Source organism: Scatophagus argus, chromosome 15, assembly GCF_020382885.2.
Source record: "Scatophagus argus isolate fScaArg1 chromosome 15, fScaArg1.pri, whole genome shotgun sequence".
Lineage (NCBI taxonomy): Eukaryota > Metazoa > Chordata > Actinopteri > Scatophagidae > Scatophagus > Scatophagus argus.
The window spans coordinates 20221674-20241276 of record NC_058507.1 but is presented as its reverse complement, the minus strand read 5'-3'; the positions used below and the strand labels follow the sequence as shown (position 1 = coordinate 20241276).

At 39.6% G+C, this 19603-nt stretch overlaps 1 protein-coding gene across 2 annotated transcripts in view; it reads right to left on the bottom strand.

Moving 5' to 3' along the window:
* Window positions 1–19603, bottom strand: part of adck1 (aarF domain containing kinase 1) — a 75991-nt gene that overhangs the window by 38482 nt on the left and 17906 nt on the right. For both annotated transcript variants that reach the window (XM_046412358.1, XM_046412360.1), the window contains exon 5: window positions 3999–4202. In XM_046412358.1, coding sequence (XP_046268314.1) covers window positions 3999–4202 — 204 coding nt within the window. The remainder of the gene's footprint in view (window positions 1–3998; window positions 4203–19603) is intronic.

Sequence of the window (19603 nt, the reverse complement as noted above, 5' to 3'; positions counted from 1 at the left end):
AGAGCAGTCAGAGTTGACTGGAACTGCAGCTCATATTCATCTTATTAGCACATTTAACTGGTTCAAATTGTTTTAATACATACAGCAGGAAATATTATTAAGCAAACATTTCAGATCATTTACGCTTTCAATGACTGAGAATTGTTGCAGTATTTCACATTTCAGAATGTGATTTTTCTGTCTTTACGATGATCCCTACCAATTATACTGTAGCCCAGGCTTGAACACTGAACTGATGCTAATAACAAATATCAGTTTGAGTCTTTTCATGGGATTTGGTGCTAATAGCAAAAACATGGAATAACAGCAGGACAGCACAGTGAGAGTTACTGAAAAAAAACTGTGCAGTTTACATTGAATATTAGTGCTGCTTTTCATTTGTTAAGATGTTACATATGAATGAATCAAATGTCTGGATGCTGCGGTATGATGATCATTTTAGATATTGTTCTCATCTTAATATGCAAAAATATACCACCTGTCTGTCTATGACTTAGTGGGAACGACTTCTTTTGCCCTTTCAGTATGAACATGTGCCCTATGTGAAATTGAGAAGCACAAGCCTCTATCAGAAACAGCAGCTGAATATTCAACAATCAGATCTCAAAGGCTGTGATTGCACAATCAGAGTGGACACTGAACTAAATGGCATATCAGAGGAATTAAATGACACTGTGGTACAGCAGTCAACTCTTTTCTGAATCTGACTTTAATATTTAATTTACCAGGTTTATTCCTAACTCTAAAAGGAAATGTCTTATAATGTCATCGAGAAAGTGGCTGACTGTGACTGGTTCTCAAACTTTTTCCACATTAAGGACCCCAAAACACACACACAAATTAGATCACATACCCCCATTTGTCTCAGGGTCACCTATCTGATGTCACCGTGCTATTAATGAATGGGACTGCAGTGAAAATAAAGTGTTCCCTTTGTGCTAGGGACCCTGCCTAGAACCCACTGAAGAACCTCTGAGGGTCCCTGGATTCCATTCTTAGAACCACTGAAAAGAAAAGATCAGGGTATGTTCTAAACTAACACACTCACACACACAGCGGTCATTCCTGGGAACTACATTACCTGCCTTCCTCCTTTGCTTCCGTCATATTTATGACTGCCACTTGAGGTCACCACCTAACAATAAACGTAAATAAGGTTCGTACTAAGCTGCGGATAACCCGTGCTGCCATTTTTCTGATGAGGACGGACATGGAAATACATCATATAAGACAGGGGCCCCCAACCCCTGGGTCGCGGCCTGCTACCGGTCCATGGGTCATTTGGTACCGGGTCGCACAGAAAGAATAAGTAACTTTCATTATTTCTGTTTTATTGATTATCTGAGTCTGTAAAACGATGTTTTATTTTGAAAAATGACCGGATTCTCTCCGCTACACCCGTCTATGACTTACTCTTGACACACGTCAAGACACTTGTCCCGTTCACGTGATACGTTACCGCTAAAAATAAACCCACAAGCTAGCAAAATGAGTAATAAACAAATGTCTCTGGAAAGGGGAAAGGCTCTAGATGAGACCATCTCGTTACAAAGAAACAGGCTCAGAGCTCCCACTGATTCAGTGTTATGGTGAGTTGAATTTTTCATGCACTTTTTTTTTTTGTTTTTGCTGTGTATCTTATTTTGAAGGCATGTTTAAACGTTACCATAGCGACCAGAGAGCGTTGAGGGCAGAGAGGATGTTACTAATGTTATGTTATTGGCGCGATGTTACGAAGACGCTGCTAATAAAGTTGAGAGTACACATTGGATTCACGTTTATTGTTATATTTAAAAAAATACCCCAGTTTTATGCTGGTCTTATTTTATTTTGTTGTATTTATCCGCCACACTGTAAAGACCGGTCCGTGAAAATACAGTCTGATATTTAACCGGTCCATGGCGCAAAAAAGGTTGGGGACCGCTGATATAAGAAACAAAGCAGTGATTTGGGGAAGAGACGTTTCCAATGGATGACATTTTGTTTGCTGACTTGCTAAAAAGGAAATGGCAGTGGCTATAACGAGTCATTAGTTTCATGAAAAAACGCAAAGCACCAACAAAAAAAAATAAATCTGAAGAGTTTTACAAGTTTGAATTTATTGATCTTTAAATTGCACATCTTAACTTTTGTGGATGATGCGAACAATAACACCAAGATAAAACAAATATTTGCTTACTAAGGACTACTTTAACTTTAAACCAATGCAGTGTGAAAGCCTATCAACCAGTCTGCGATACACTGCACTAGATTATTGAGTCTGTCTGCTAGAAAATGACCCGCGGGGAATAAGTCACATGTCTCATGCATGTTCTTTGTTCACAGTTTCAATTGAGACTGAGGAGTAACAAGGTACAGTATTGAGTAGAAAACTAGAAAAAAACAGACAAACAAACCAAAAAAAATATGACTGCAAGTGGTAATTTGCCACTGCAGTCTATCACATAAATCAGATCAGAGCCCCATGCCAATTCCTGCATTGATCCTGTGTGCCCCTTCAGTTACATATAGACTAACTACATTTTCTTGTGCCATAATAGTAACATCTAATACTGCCACAAAAGAATATCTTTACATCAAATTCAGTGATTTGCAACTCTACTCTCAAAAGCCAATACATGCAGATATGAAACAGACCGCAACCTTGGTATAAACCGCATGGCAACATCCCTGACTGCTGACAAATGTATTTTGTTTCATGGTGTAGATCAGAATATCACCCATCCCTAACATTGTTGCATAACAGAATTTGGCACATTTTGTCTAAATTGAACATTTGAGGATTGGCCTTGACTGTGTCTATGTCACATGGGGAGCAACATGTTCACTGCTCCCATATTTGCTGATGTAATGTACTCAAGTAATTAAACCGAAGCCATTTCTTCAACACACACATATACACAACACTGGGGAGTGTGTGGCAGAGGGAGAAGACCAATGTACTGTATCTGACAATAACAGAACAATTGCCTTGCCTCCAGCAGGCTCTAAAAGGCTGTCATAACAACTAGTTCGAGAGCAAGCCCTGCACTCTGCACTAACAGCAGCATTAACAGCTGCATCAGAAGTGCGGCTCGGTTATGAAATTAAATGAAGGCAGAACGTCAGACATATCCACTTCTGCTTTATTTGCCCTTGTTTCTGCTCCCTGCAAAGCGCACATACAGGGACACACACGCATTCTTACCCTCAGATAGTGAGAGAGGCAATAAACTGCGAGCCTCCCGCAAAATAGACTTCATATCAAACAATCAAACTATATATGAGCGCCAAGAAATATGATGATTAATGACTTTCATGCATAAAGAACAATAATAATTTATCATTAACATTATTATTTTTACAGCATGTATTTTGTCTTAGCTATGCATGAATCCCTCTGAAGTGCTTCGATGTTTACTTTGCTGAACTGATGATTTTAATCCCCAACATTAAATGTGTTAAAAAATATTTCTGTCTTTCTCTGCAGACCTCGAAAAACATCTGGAGTGATTCTAAAAACATATAAGATTTAGTGATTTTCAAAGTTTATGCTGTTTGATATCTAGAATAGATGCTCTTTTCTTGCTCCACTATATAGACAAAAGTATTGGGACCATTACACCAACAGGGAGTTTGGTGTTAGCATTGTCCAAAATGTCTTGGTATGCTGAAGCATGAACGTTTTTCACTGGAAGTAAGGGCCTGAGCCCAAACCCAGAAAAACAGCCCCATCCCAATACTTTTGTCTATATAGTGTACATAAGATTCTTTGTTAAAGAATGAAGGTTAAGTCTACTGTACAGACTGTACAGTTGAATCAGATGAGGGTTTAATTGTTTCAATCCTACTGCCAATAAAAAAAAAAACAAAAAACAAACCTAAATTTCTGACAGCTATTATATCAAAACAAATTTTATGAGTTGTTCTACATAAAACATTTCTTCTATTCTATCAAATTGAGACAAAACACACTGCCAAAATCCGACTGGTTAACATCATTCTCTCGCCTGACTCACCTCCTTGCCGAGGTCTTCTCTGATGACCTGCTGAATCTCCTCCATGCTGCTCTGAGGAGCTCGGCTGTGCAGTACCTTCAGTGTGGATGTGTACTCCTCAGGCAGCAGGTAGTCCAGAGCACCGAGGTGCTGGCCTACCTTGATGAAAGTGCCCCGGTTGGCACAGCATAAGTCTCGAAGACGCTCCGCTGACCGCAGATGTACCTACAGTTGATGGAAAAGAGGGGAAAAAAAAAACAAACACTGAGGATACAAATTTACACTGCTGGGAAAGTCTCCGAGTCACAGTCTGTGTGGTTTATTATCTTGGAAGCACTAGTGCTGTCAAGACATTCTGAAACGAGATATCAGATATGCAATGTTGACATTCTGACATATATGTAAATAACTTTGTTTATATGTCATATATAAACAACAAACACTGAACGCTGGTTTCTCTGCTTTCCTCCAGAGATTATAAAAATCCACAGAAAATTTGATTGCAGTCGTACCAGTAATTAGTAGCTTATTTAATAACCAACAATAAGTTTTTAAGCTACCAGATCATATGGTAAAATTTTATTCAATGGAAAACAAGTTACATTCACTTCAATCACTTTATGATTTAAAGTAAGTGTGATCTAAAATGTTACAGTGATAAACTGAAAATGATCTGATAAGAAATCTATCCACACCCATGTGGACAAACATTTCTGACCAAAAGTCTAAGAGTTGAAGGATATCAGCAGCTGCTACATCAAAATTAGCAGGTGAACGATTTCATATTTTTACATGACGTCACTTGTGTTTCAGCTAGAAGAAAGTTAAATCAAAAGTGTAGTCATCTCATCTTGTTTAGCAGACCAAGGGCACTGGCTTTTTGCACTGGGGCCTGCTGGTGAGTCAGACATTATTTTTGCCTCTTCTCAGCAAGAGCAGAGGCAAAAAAAAACAATAGAGTAAAAATATTCCTGTTATATTGGGCAAAAGTACTGCAAAGTTGAAAAGCGGTACAACTACAACACTAATACAATACATTATATGTATCCATATGAATGACTATCTTAGTTAAGGGCCCTGAATAGTGTCTTGGCCTCTGTGGTGTGTGTGCTTACGTGTGTGTGTGATATGTATCCATATGAATGACTATGGCTATCTTATGTAACGGCCCTGAATGGTGTCTTGGCATCTGTGGTGTGTATGTGTGTGTGTATTGGGGGAAGGGACGCAGTCCCGTCTGTCCCATTTGAACCAGCTGGAAGTCATAATGCTTATAGAGAGCTCCTCTCCTGAGACCAGTGCAAATAAAAAGCCGTGAAATTAGCTCCCCTTAACCTCTACAACCCCCACTACACACACCATGGATACAGACCAGCACACACACACACACAAGGCAGGTTCCCATAGGACCATTTGACATGAGTGTCATCTGGGCAATTATGACAAAGCAATGACAGAAACAAGTCGCAAGAGATTACCAGATGAGTCTTACTGCTTTAAAATACACACAGAACCATCAGAGCCACACAGCCACATCTGACTGTAAGGAACAGCAAATGTAATGCATTTTATACATAATTGGTTGAAACATTAATATGCTCTATCACTTAAAAATACAGAGGAAGTTATAATTTCAACAAATTGTATTTTTTTTTTCAACAATATTTGAGGGATGATTCAAAAACATGTTGGATTGTTTTGTTAGAGTCACACAGGGAAAAGAAAACTACCGTAACTGAACTGAGATCCATAACTGTGATCAAGTTTTAATTCCAAATTAAAGCTCACAATACTGGGAATTAAAAAAATGAAATGGGAAAAAATGGGAAAACAGACATATGTGAATATTACAGTTTTGATGCGGTTCTAAAAATTTAAAATAAACGGAACAGACTCCTCATTCTTTTCATTTTAACTGATTTGCATACTGACTGATTGTTTGACGATACAGAAACATGAAATATTTTCCGATAGGCTTAATCCTAATTCAGCATAGTAGTCAGAGATAGTTTTATCCAAAATTTGACCCAAAATATGTTCCCTTCTTCATGTTTCTGGAAAAAAAAGGAATAAAAGCACCAAATAATGTAAAACATTTCTCACAGAGTTCAGCTCTTGATCAGAAAATTAAAGTTAAAGGTCAAAGTCTTCACTTGAAATCTACTCTGTGATTAGTGTCATGTAATCATATGTTGTCGGCAAATTCTAATTAAAAGCAACAAAATCTGCAAGTTATGTTTGCTGTCTGTTGTTTCAGCAGAACTACACTGAAGATTTGGTACATTTTTAAGAATTTTTGCCATATTTACTAGCTGCAAGGATGTCTGAGAGTAAATAGATTTAATAATAATGCCACCAAACAGGATATTAATAAAACTTTTTCATCTTGTCATCACCTTAAAGTGGATGATATGACTGCATTGTTTCATAACATGGTATGGTATAAAACTATGTTGGGATATTAAGAGAGGAGATACTGAAGTCCTAAATTTAGGAGAAATTAATATTTTATATTTTCAAGTATAGGCTGGTTATGGGCAATTTCTTCAAAGTCCGGATTCCTTGTAGTAATAAAGCGATTCTGGACTAAAATCATGAATCATTTCCTCAGTGCCACATCCTGCTGCACAGTAGCCTATAGTTTGGTTAGGTCATCTACTGCAGGCAAGCTGTGGCATCTCTGAAGTGATGAGGCTGATCCAAACTTGCAAAGTGAAACAACGTGGTTCAGAAAAAAAAAATATATCATTTTGTTTCCCCCCCCCCCCATTCCTTTTTGTTCTCACAGATTCGGTAATATTCAAGGTTTTCTCTTGGAAACTGTGACTTTTTTCTCAGAAACGGCCCTAATGTGCCGCTGTATAACATGCCTCCAGAAAAAGCCAATGACTAGTTTTATCATTCAGTTTGAAATGGCAGCAATTTTCAGTCCGCTGAATGTTTTGTTTTTAAGCGCAGAGAAATGTACTTCTTTGTAGTCTCAGTTTTCAGTTTTTTTTATCCTCTGTCAAGCACGTGAAACTCATGTTTGAGGATTGGTATATCATGTCCAGATTTTCAGTAATAAAAACAGCCTTAACAATAGCCGTCTTTCACCGTGCCGTGTTTCACATAAGTTGTCTAATCAACAAATATGCAATTTCAATTCAAAACATCCTCTGCCTTCAAAGAGTCAGATCACCTGAAGCCATGTCAGAGTTATTTCTGTTAGAAGATGTTTAGAAGCTGATTTTTTGGGGCAGATCAGAATGAAAATCTGGCTTCAGTTTGCCCAAGGCTCCTAGCCTAATCATCAGATTCATCATCACTCATCTCCTCTCCTCCGTTCCACTAATCAGTATGCTTTGTCTGATGGAGGCGGGCTCACAGCTAGAAGATGACATCACCATGGCAATGCTGCTCACTGACAGCCTGAGGGGTATGCTGCTCTGGGATAGGATGATGCTGGCCTCCACCCACCATCTCCACACATGCACCATCCAATCAAATGGACCGTTAGTGAATTAGACACACAGGTTAATTTGTGGGACAACACAGAGACACAGGAGCTCAGTGCAGAATGCCTCTGGGTATCCCTACACTCATCCTCTTCACACAGTTGGCAAGGACAGTAAATAAAAGGCTGGAGGGGTGTGTGTGTGTGTGGGTGTGCATGTGTGTGTGCTTTGGTGGGTGGTGTGTAATGGATGAGAGAGCGTGAAAGAACAAGGAAGCAAAGGCTAGAGAGACAGGATAAAGCAAGGAGGAAGTGTGGGGAGGAAAAAAAAGGCAAAATGGGCTATTGAGGGAAGATAGAAAAGATCTGAAAGAGGGAAAAAGGAACCTTGCAATGTTTTTATTGTAGTTATGTAAACGGATCAACTTTTCACCTGCAGCAGTCTCTCACAGTTAACTTTCATTCTAAAGGGGCAGTTTTCAGTTCAGCTTGTAGAAATGCAGTCTTGTGTGAACAAACAGTGGCAACAACAAACTTCATGAGATGTATAGGCCTCCATATCATGAACCCTGATTCAATTATTGGTGACACAATTTGATTCAGAATCAATTATTGCTTCAGAATCTATTTGCTCCTCTCCTCTGTGAAGTGTTCGTGTCCTCACAGCATTATTAAAAACTGACTGCGGATTGCATCTCTAGCCTGCATCCAGGCACTGTCTCTACCTCTTCATCTTGTTGCAGTTTCAATGCATAAGTTCCATGTTGTAGTTTTTGTGGTTGTGGTTAGTTTTGGCATACAGTTTGTTGGTGTTCAAATATACTGTCTGCTGAAAGGCCAAACTGTTGGTAATAACTGAAATAGAAGTTCACCTTTCAAATTAGTACAAAAAAAAACATGAAAATCACGCAACATTTAGTATGACGTCAGTATATAGACCGACCTAGAAGAAGAATCAGCTTTATTGACAGTATATATATTTTTACATACACACACTGAATTCGTCTTCTGCATTTGATCCATCCTTAGTTGAACACACACATGCAACACCCGGAAAATTACATGCAGTGAAACACACACAGGAGGAGCATATTGGGGGGTTAAGTGCCTTGCTCAAGAGCACATCAGCCGGCTAATGGAGGGGGGCAGCATTTTTCACATTAATCACCCACACTCAAATTTTTCCTGCCCGTCCAGTGGGGGAATCGAACCGGTGACCCTCCGATCACAAGCCGCTTCTCCAACCTCTAGGTCAAGGCTGCCCTCGAAGGCTTGGCACCCCCAGCTGTGAATGACTCCCAGCATCCCAGCTGCTCTGAGAAAGGCAGCATGACCAGCCTTAGTGCCTGGTTTGATGAATGTCACTGTCTGACTGAATAAATAAAAGAGAGACAACAACTGCAATCATTTGCAAAGATGTATCAGTCTGTATGAGAATAATGAAATAAAGTAGCAAAATGTTCTTGTTCTTGTTCTTCAAACTGTGTTTTGGTTTACATGTCGTTTGTTCCTCCCTGTACATAAAATGAAAGAGGTACCCCGACACTAGCCCACAATGAACAAGTCTAGATGACTCTAGTGTGTGTGTAAACCTCGGGTTCAGTCAACAAAGGTGGAGCACAGAGTGCAGAAGATCATCCTTATGCTAAAAGTAAATATCCAAAACCAAAACCACACATCAACATTGCAGTATGTGATGGATTTTTTCTGTTATTCGAACAGAAATAACTTCAGGTCCTAAAGAAGGTCAGGTGATTCTCAGAGGTATTAGAACTGATTTGTTGAAAAATACACTAACAGCATGGGTCAACTCTTTTGTGTTGGTTTTGTGTTTTAATAAAAATATTGTGCTTGTCAGAAGAATTATTAGGGACCAGGGCAGCAAAAGTATGTGGTAACCGGATACAGTGAGAAGATCCTCGGAGACTTCACCATTTCAACACTGACTTACTGTGTAATAGCCAAATTAAGCCTGAATCATAAACCATCAGTGAAGCCAGTGTTACCAAAGATTTCTAACAGCCTCTTTATTAGACCTAATACAACTTACAGCAGCTAAAAGGGACGCTCTCTCTTATCACTTAGCCTGGTCTGTTTCCAGAGAGGACTTCAGTGAAAACACTAAAGTCGGTCCTCTATAGTAAGTACTTCGAATTCAAAACACCTAACTTCTAGGCACACTTTTTTCTATCAGACTGGTTCAGATCACTGGTGTAAATACAGCACTCACAGAGTTACACGGTCAACCTCAGCAAAGTTTGGGTAGCAAGTCACTGTGCATCAGCCAGTGACTTCAACCTATTACTTGTTCATTGTGGTGCAGTGATTTTTCTGCAGTGAAAACACAAAATATATCAAATAAACAGTCTCAGCCACTGAGACACCTCATTGGTCTTGAAGGTCTGTATGTTCAGACCACATGAGAAAATCCAGATTCACACCACACCATTAACATCAGTCCACATTTACCAAATTTAAACACTGTGTGTAACCCCCAAAAGCAGAATACAGCTGTTACTCGACATATGGGTTGCAGTTAGTGGAGAGGTGTAGGCTGAGGAGGGTCTCCAGGAGTTCTGTCTGTCTTTTTCCCCTGGTAGCGTGGCCATGTGTTCACTCAAGTGATTTTGCACAGAAACTATTTGAAAACTAATCTCTCCTGCTCTCCAGATGGAAAAAAATATGATTTGATGCAGTCTCTGATTTTCACAGGCCTAATTGATGATTAAATGTGGTTGATGTGAAAGTAAATCATATTCAGGGTGTGTACTACAGACAGGTGAGCAAGTCTTTTCAGAAGTAATGACACAGCTTCCCTCAGGATTGAGAATGTTATGATGAGCCAATAGATGATTATGCACCATGACAAGTGGTAACTTTTAGAGCTTTTTAGTACTTTTACATTGTACTTTGCTACATTCAACTTGTTGCAGAGAATGCACTTAAATCAAGGATGACAATAATAGAGTTGAGGTTAGCATCATTATATGTCAGTCTAGATTAAAAAGGTCACATCTATAATAATCACTGAGTGATTTAATTCTCCACTGGATGGGCATGTTAAAGTAACTCATAATCAAACATACCCTCATATGTGCCTACCAGGTGATGCTGGGTTTGGCTATGCTAAATACTAAAATGCTAAATACAAAATTGCTCACAGTGGGTCCTCCAGCATGGAATGGTTACAGTGGGACAGGGAGGGTCTGTGGACTGGTTATAGTGGGACAGAGAGGCTTAGTGGGCTGGTTGGAGTGGGACAGGGAGGCTGAGTGGACTGGTTGCTGTGGGACACAGAGGGTCAGTGGACTGGTTACAGTGGAACAGAGGCTGAGTGGGCTGGTTACAGTGGGACAGAGGCTGAGTGGGCTGGTTACAGTGGGACAGAGGCTGAGTGGGCTGGTTACAGTGGAACAGGGAGGCTGAGTGGGCTGGTTACAGTGGAACAGGGAGGCTGAGTGGGCTGGTTACAGTGGGACAGAGGCTGAGTGGGCTGGTTACAGTGGAACAGGGAGGCTGAGTGGGCTGGTTACAGTGGAACAGGGAGGCTGAGTGGGCTGGTTACAGTGGGACAGAGGCTGAGTGGGCTGGTTACAGTGGGACAGAGAGGCTAAGTGGACTGGTTATTGTGGGACAGAGAGGTTGAGTGAACTGGTAATAATATGCTCTGAGAACAGTCAATCAAAGAAGTACATCCAAGAGCAGACTGAGGACTTCATGGTGCACAAGGCTCACAGACTGACATTCAGACAGGTGAGTACATCCACTCTGTTGCTTAGTAACATAGAATTTGTGTGCATGCTACATGGTGTGTCAAACTGCGCAGGTCTCTTTACAGCATGGCAGCAGCTATATCATCTCTGTGTATTCCATTATGCACCCACCACAGGGTTCATGGCTCATTTTACTTAGTCGCAGTCATGTGTTTAATTGTCTGAGTGTTTCTTCTTATCTGGTTAACTGTAGTGAGGCAATGTACATGTATAAGTGATAATAGGGAGTAAGGACTGGCTGGAAGTACCCTCTTGCAGGACAACAGTGACCAGAGTGCTTTTTATTCATCAGTAAGTCATTTGACAATTTAGTTCTTTTCTTTGGACACAGAGAGACACAGATTGTAGGGGCATCTCTCAGTCAGTACTACTATGCACTGCATGAGAGATAGCATTCGTCCATCAGTAGCTAGACCTATAGAGATGCACATCTATAGTGTTTCGGACTGCAATGGACTGGTGACCAATCCAGGATGTACCCCACTTCCAGATGTCAGCTGAGATAGAATCCCCCGTGACCCTGCACAGATAAGCGGTTTAGAAAATGGATGGATGAATGGATCTTTAGAGTTTCTCAGAACAGACATTTCTAAGCTGTGGCACATCCAAAGGCCACTTTTTCAATTATGTTTTTCTTTTACATTAAATCTCACAAGGGAAAGCTTAAATAAAATATAAATGCAGGATTAGAAAGAAAAGCGTGGAGAAGGTTACAGAGACAGCCCTACACTTTGCCGAGTGTCAGCCCATTAAACCTGACTTGTACTTTATTGAAGTATTTCAACTTTCTGCTACTTTATACTTCCGCTCCACCACAAGGTGGAGCGGAACTGTATGTTTTACTTCATTATATTCATTTGATAATTCTAGCTAGTAGGCTATTACTTGTGACATGTAACCAGTTAGATTGTGTTGTGGGTGGGATGGTAAGTTGTCAGTATGGACAAAGAAAAAAATGCTGCATCATAGCCAAAGTAGCATATTTAAAAATAAATATATACATATATATATTATTTTTTATAACAGATATGCAGTCAGTTTATCCCTAATTGAAATTCAGTTGCCATGGGAAACTTGATCTTTTTCAGATTTTCTGTTACTAAGACAGAAATGTAAATGAACTTTGTTAAACAACTTGGTGCATTAGCTTCAATCCATAAATATCTTGTTCAGCTTTGGAAAAAGCGCTACCATTTTAATGAGGAATGTTTCAAAGCAGTGCTCCGCTTTCTGTTCTTTTGGGGGTTTTGAGGGGTTTTTTTTTGTTGTTGGGTTTTTTTTTTGTTTTGTTTTTTTTTTGACTCTGTCTCTCTTTACGTATGTAATTAAAGTGTTGGCTTTGAGGCCAGCTCCCTGTAGTGCAGGTCGGTGGACAGCCTTCCGATGCCATTAAGCACAGATGGCAAATTGTTTTCTAGGAATCACTCCTACCCTCACTCTGTGCTCTCTGATTGTGTGCTCGACAGACAATGCTACCAAACTAACCATAAAACAGGCGCACAAATATATTGTGTTTTTGGGGTTTTTTTTGCAAAATTATTCAGTAATTCTATGATGTACCTGCAATCAGTCAAAATCAGTTTACATAAGTCTGCACATTATCACAAGAGAGAACAGCAATTACATGAAAGTATCAAATTCTCAGTAAAGCATCACATATTTGAAAAATGTGACTGTGTGTTAAATTATATTTGTTGTTACACCTTTATTTCTAAGGCACTTATATAAGTGTGATGTAAGATCAAAAGCTTTTTAAAAAAAAAAAAAAACTGGAACACTTTTATCAAAGGCACAATGGAGATAATAAAGGAGAAAAGGAAATTGAGATAAAGATCATTCATCATTTAATACAAATTTAAAGGGGTGCAGCAGTGATTTACTATCTCACTGTCATTAGATTAGGGGACTCATGGGAGACAGATTATTAAAAGAATAGCCAGAATCTGTGCAGCAGAGGACGAGATATTCTAACTTTCTCTCCCTGTATAGGTGAAGCTATAAATACACTGCATCCAGCTATTCCCATAATGCAATTGGATAGCATCTTTCATTACAGCACATTCACGTCATATGGGGTGGATGGTAGAAATGGGAAAGACTTTCATGTTTATGACTTTATGAGCATCCGCAACTGACTGTCTGAGGTTTAAAAAAACTGACAACATCCATTAAATTTGCATTATATTACTCTGAATCACCATTATGAAAGGAAGAATTTAACAGTTTGTGAAATATGCGTTAGATTAGACCAGTGGTGCCCAGCCTGGAGTGCAACATCACAATGGATGTGTGAGTCTTTGTCTGAGGTTTACAAATTTTCATATTAGTTAAAATCAGAACAACACACTTACTGGATAACTTATCAAAGAGCTCTGGGCCCACAGCCACCTCTGGATACGCTGATGAAATCCATAGCTTGACTACAAAACTAAGGAACAGGTTTTGTTTTTGAAGGAAAAAGAAGGAAGCATTGGTGTGGAAGTCCACTTTCACCACAATTGCCTGACAAAGTACATAACAAAAGCCCCAAGATTTAAGGTGTTTTTGGAGGGCTATCTTTCAAATGCTTTCTTGACTTTAAGTGACATTCCCACAAATTACATTTTGTGGAATCCAATAAAAACATTTCAAAAACGAAATGAAAATAAGAATAGTCATTCAGTCAATTCAAGCAGAATCTTTTGACAGGTGACAGGTGATCCCTATTACTATTAGCCATGTCAAACAGAACTGAAACAATAAAATAAAAATAAATGTACTGTCATGTACAGTATACTGTACCTATTCCAGCATTTCCTCAAGAATTTAATGGATAGAACAGAAAAACATATAAACTGATTGTCCTGCATTATTCGATAATCATGAACTCCAGGAGTACTATCATAACCAGTGCTTTCCTTAAATATCTCCTGTTCAGACATGAGTTTTCTTGGTTGGTGTATTTGGTTGGTGTATTTGGTTGAAGATAACAAACATATAATCTGAATATACAATAGAATTCAAATGAAGCACTAGCATTCTGCTAAGGTATGCTGATTGTTCAGTTAAAGAGTTATGACAAGCAGCGTTACATTACGGTGGGATAATTTCGTAATTATTGCTACGTGAACATAACCACAATAATATCATTTCAGTCTTGTGTATTATCGCCCGGTTGCATTTTCCTAACGATAGCTACAGCAGACGTTAGAAACATGATTAAAACAAAACAAAAACTTGGTGCTTGATTGATGTGTGAAACCAAAATGGCGAATGCCGTAAACTGGGGCATATGCCGCAAATACCTAAATAATTATACAGAAAGGTATTTCATCGCAAAGAAGCTGGGAAGATCTGATTTAATGGAACTGTATCTATTGTCTCTACAGCTTATACCGAAAACATTAAGAAAATTGGCAGAAAAAAATTTTAAAACCTTAAAAGTTACATTTTAGGAAGACAGCTCTGTAAGCCCCCGTTCATTTTGGACTACCTTGCAAGCACCCCTTACATAACCGGAAGTTCAAGAGAGGGGGAATTCTTCATATATTAGAGTTTCTTTGTCTCCAATTCCAAGTTGGCCTATTTTATAAGTGCACCACACGTCATACGCACAGCGATGGGCAATAACTCATATTAACACAACAAGTTCATCAGAGCTACATCTGAACCTGAAGTTGAGTGTATAGCTCATTTTCAGTTAATTGTTATTTTTCCTCTTTTTAGCTGCTTTAGTTTGAGAGGAAATTGTAAAGTTTAACAATTTCTTTAATTATGAAAGCAAAATTTTGTATTGAAGAAAAGTTGTTTTTTTTTTTTTTGCTGTCAATTATAGTTCTAAGAAAGAAAATCGGGAATGGCAAAAATCGCTATCGGCAGGTCACACTTCCAAAATCCAATTGTAATGAGTGCACCTCTAGTTGGAAGAGAATAATACAATACTCAGTGTATAAAATGAGGTTATTAGGGACAGGGTGAACCAATTACATATGTTTTGTGCTTGCCCTTTATACACTTGGAAAAAATTTGCTAACAATGTTTTATTTTGAAATAGAAATTGGTTGCGATTTTGTCAAATAATACTTACAATAAACCTCCAGTGGCAAATGTATTAGTGGCAACCATGACAGGTAAATTGAATTTTGTGTATTTACAGTGCAAGGTGGGCTTTTGATTCCCTGATTTCTTAACTTAATTGACATTAAAACGTATAACAACAGATGAATAATATGTCTCATTGCGCAACAGGGGTCAAAGGTGTGAGTGTGTCATGTGCAGCTGGACAGCAGAGAGCATGGTCCTATACTGGGAGCCCAGCTGCAGTAATTGATTTCTGCTGCCACACCAGGGCTAAATGACTGGGATTAGTGGACTATGAACAAGGCCTATTTATTATTGGGATGCTCATGATTAGCTCGTTACTCAGCTCACTGAGGCTCATCTAGCCGCCTGTCACAGGGGAGGAGGGGGGGGCTGTGTGTGGATGTGTGTGTTTGTGTGCAGATTTAGCCCATGTAGTCAATAGGCCTTGTCTGCACATACAGTATTATAGCAGCAAAGCCCAAAGAGTTAGCAAAGCCATTCACAAGAAATCCTCCAGCACTTAATACAACGATATAGAATGTATAGTATCTAAATAGACTGAGGCTCAACACAGGCCCCTCTGCTGCTTCGTGTATTAAAAATGTCATTTATTTTAACACAGCTCAACAGCAATACAACAAGGTGGGAAAAATACAAGCTGTTTGTTATCTCTTACGGCCGAGTGTAGAGGTAAGCTGTTACTGTGCTTCTGTGATGCTGCTGTTTTCTTTCACTGTGATATGAGAGGAATAACAAAAATATGGGACTCAGTGTCAAATGAGAAAAAAAATGAAGAAGGGATGAGAGAAGGAGAGGTGGTTATGATGCTTTTGAGGGGGGGGGGATTTTTCACTGTGAGCCACAGTTAATTTCATGCTCCGCATTTTATTGTCATGCCTCAGTAATTGTGCCTCAGTGCCACATGAAGTGCAGAAACACTCTGCCACAAGCCAGTGGACACGCAGTATCAGTAAGGATCAGCAGAGCTACTGTTCATGTGACTACACAGTACACACACATACATACATATATACACCCACTTCACTACAGACAGTAGAATTTACAATAGCACTATGAACTAATGAGCATTTTGCTAACCAGCTGCTTAAATATGACATTTATTCATACTAAATTCATATTTCTTGATATGAGAACAGAATTTTGAAGCTGAAATGCACGGATCCAACTTTTCCTCATCATACCAATTCAGTTATCGTCGCCTAAGCACATCTGTAGATGCACATGATACCCACAAAAATGAAATATCTCTCTATCGACAAGCCAAACACAGGGGATGGTGAGCAAACACCACAAGCATGGGTGACGTCACACACATAATGCGCAGTCTGTTTTGTTGTTTTTAAAGAAAGAAACAATGCAAGCTGTTCTGGTTGCAAACTAAAATGTACATCAATCACCCACAACATTAAAACCACTGACAGGTGAAGTGAATAAAAATAATCATATCATTACAATGGAATGTTCAGTGGGTAAACCTTGGGTCCTGTAATAATGTGGATGTCCTTTGACTCACACTTCCAACCTCGGTCACCAGCATCAGAATGTTAGATCCTATGGATCCTGCATATTGAGGGAGCCAAAGGATCCACCTCCAAGTGGGAGACCCCACTTGTTTGGAGGGTGGATTCAACTTATTCCAGTGAATTCCACAGATTCTAGAGTTGTCTTTGAAATGTGACAGGGTACACTGCCCAGCTAGCGGGAGGCGAAGGAACCCAAGACTTCCCGCAGAACACTGCATTGTAAACATTGTGGGCCATTGCCTGATCGGTGCAATTCTGCCAGTTTGGGAACATTTGACTTTCAAAAGAATGAAAAGGAGAACCAGTCCATGTGCAAAATCTCCATCCCAGAGTGACTAAAGAGAACCAATACAGCAGAGTTGCAGGAGGATCTCTGTCACCCCCCAACTCACAGAATGACAAGAACAACAGTGTCCCATGATCAGATCAGAACTTTAGATTTAATACCAGACATTAGAAAGTCAAGTAGCGTCAGGCTCACTCGCTCTGGTAGTTCTGACTGGAAACACTGCCAGTTTTTCTGTAAAAAAAGCCAATGGGTCTGCTGATTAACCCAGTTCGCCACAGCTGCCTGTAGCGTTTGGGTCCCACAGCTGACAGGCTCAGGAGGCAAAAGGACAGAGTGCAGGTGACTACAACAAGCAGGTGCTGAGATGAAAATTTGTACTAACTCAGATGGAACATTACAAAACACCTGCTAACGTGGAGGGGAGGGTTTATGACCTATACTGTAGTCAGCCACCAGGGGACAAACAAAATGTTTTGGCTTCACTTCTCATGAGCTCTCATGTTATCCATATTTGTATCCAGTACATCAGAAAGTCCACATACGGTAATACTACTGCACTGTGTGGAACTTATTGTGGTGATATTCATGAAGTTAACATGAGGTTAAAACTGCAATACATAACAACAATATTTAAGGTCATCTTTCTTAGTGCAATACTTTACATTATAATGTTAACAGTGTGTGACATTGTGTTGCCTCTGCAGCTGAGTAAAATACTGCCACATCCTGACCTGAAAGCAAACAATCATCAATTAAATGTTTTTAAATGAAGCTTTGTGAAACATCCAGTGATGATCAGCAGTGATATTAACCTGAATTTAATGTGGCTGGATTACTTCTGGTCAGTAACTTATCCATTTAAATGTTAAACTTCAGAGATGTGTTGAATTTCACAAATAAATCACGCCGTGGCTGCACTCCAGATACACCTAATAGGGTGTTGTGGTGATGAGTGCAGGGTTTTGTGGCAGCAGTGTGGGAGGACACAGTTGGGAGAGTATCATCATTTGGTCTGTGAACTCTGCCTGGATATCACCTGGTTTCTCAGCTTGGGTGCGACAACTCTTCCAGAGAGGTTTTTCCTTCATCCACAACAAGTTTGCAAGAGTATTTCTCTTCCCCTGCTGGTGCAGGCTCCTGGGAGCATGAAGAATGCACCAAGAAAAAGCAATTCAGAAATTAAGAGCAATTTTACAGACCTCTGAATGTTTGTCAGTTTGTGGCCTACAGGGCAGTATCTGTTTCTCTCTTAAAACAAACAACCAACTTCAATTATAAGTATTACAGTAGTAGGCCATAATTATTGGCCACACCAGCATTACATTAGGTTGCTTTTCTGGTTTTCTGGTTGCTTTTCTTATTGTCTGTATCAACATTTTTTTTTTTTATCCCCAACCCCTATGGGCTGCACCACTTCAGCCTTTGTTCACTATCTGCACTGAGTGTAACTGAATGAGAAGGCTGGCAGTTTTGCCACAACACCTGATTTGATCTGAATGCAGCCTTGTGTTGGAGTTGGACCCAGGTCATAACCTACATGTGAATGTTTTAATTACAAATCATTTGCAACTGCGACTACTGCTATCTGTTTTGCAAAGGATGTTGTTTTAAGATTTCTGATCTTGATAGTAGAAGTACTCAGGTCTTAAATAAATGTAGCACTACCAAAAGTTTAAAAATACCTTAGTACAAGTCCTACATTGAAAATGTAACTTAAAAAAGTGAAGAAAAAAAATAACTTTGAGTCAAGGTAAATAGTTTCAAGTTGAGTCATCATGAATCCCACCGAATGTATTCAGTCAAAGGAAGCCATTTTACCAGAGTAGAGTAAACTGATAATTTGAAATGTAACAGATCACTTGTTTGATGTAGATGTACTCACATACAATACAAGAGTGCAACTCATTTGCACAACATGAATAACCACAGTCAGGGGTTTACCATCAGTTCCCACTAATGGAAAGTCCACTCTTGAACTTAATTCACTCTACTAATTGCACTCACATTGGGAAGACAGTCACCAATTGTGCAAACATCATCACTCACAGCCTAACTGCATGTACTCTTAATAACTGTTATCTGTAAGGTGGTAATGTGGAAACAAGAGAATCATCGTAGAAGAGAATGTAAAACACAGTGACACCACTAACAGTGAAGGATTACACATGAAATGAGATTCATGTTCATGAATCTATCGCCACGCAGCATGCACTGTGGCATCCACATTGTAGTGTACCCGCATGTCTCATGTACGTTACAGGATAAACTCATGCAAACTATTCATGTTGTTATGGTTTCCTGATTTGGTGCAGAAGTTCAGATGTTAGGTCTGAGCACTGACATGAGATCTAACCCACATCCATCCATCCATTTTCTATACCGCTCATCCGTCAGGGTCGCGGGTGGCTGGAGCCTATCCCAGCTGACTACAGGCGAGAGGTGGGGTTCACCCTGGCCTGATCGCCAGTCAATCGCAGGGCCAACACACAAAGACAAACAACCACTCACACACACACTCCCAC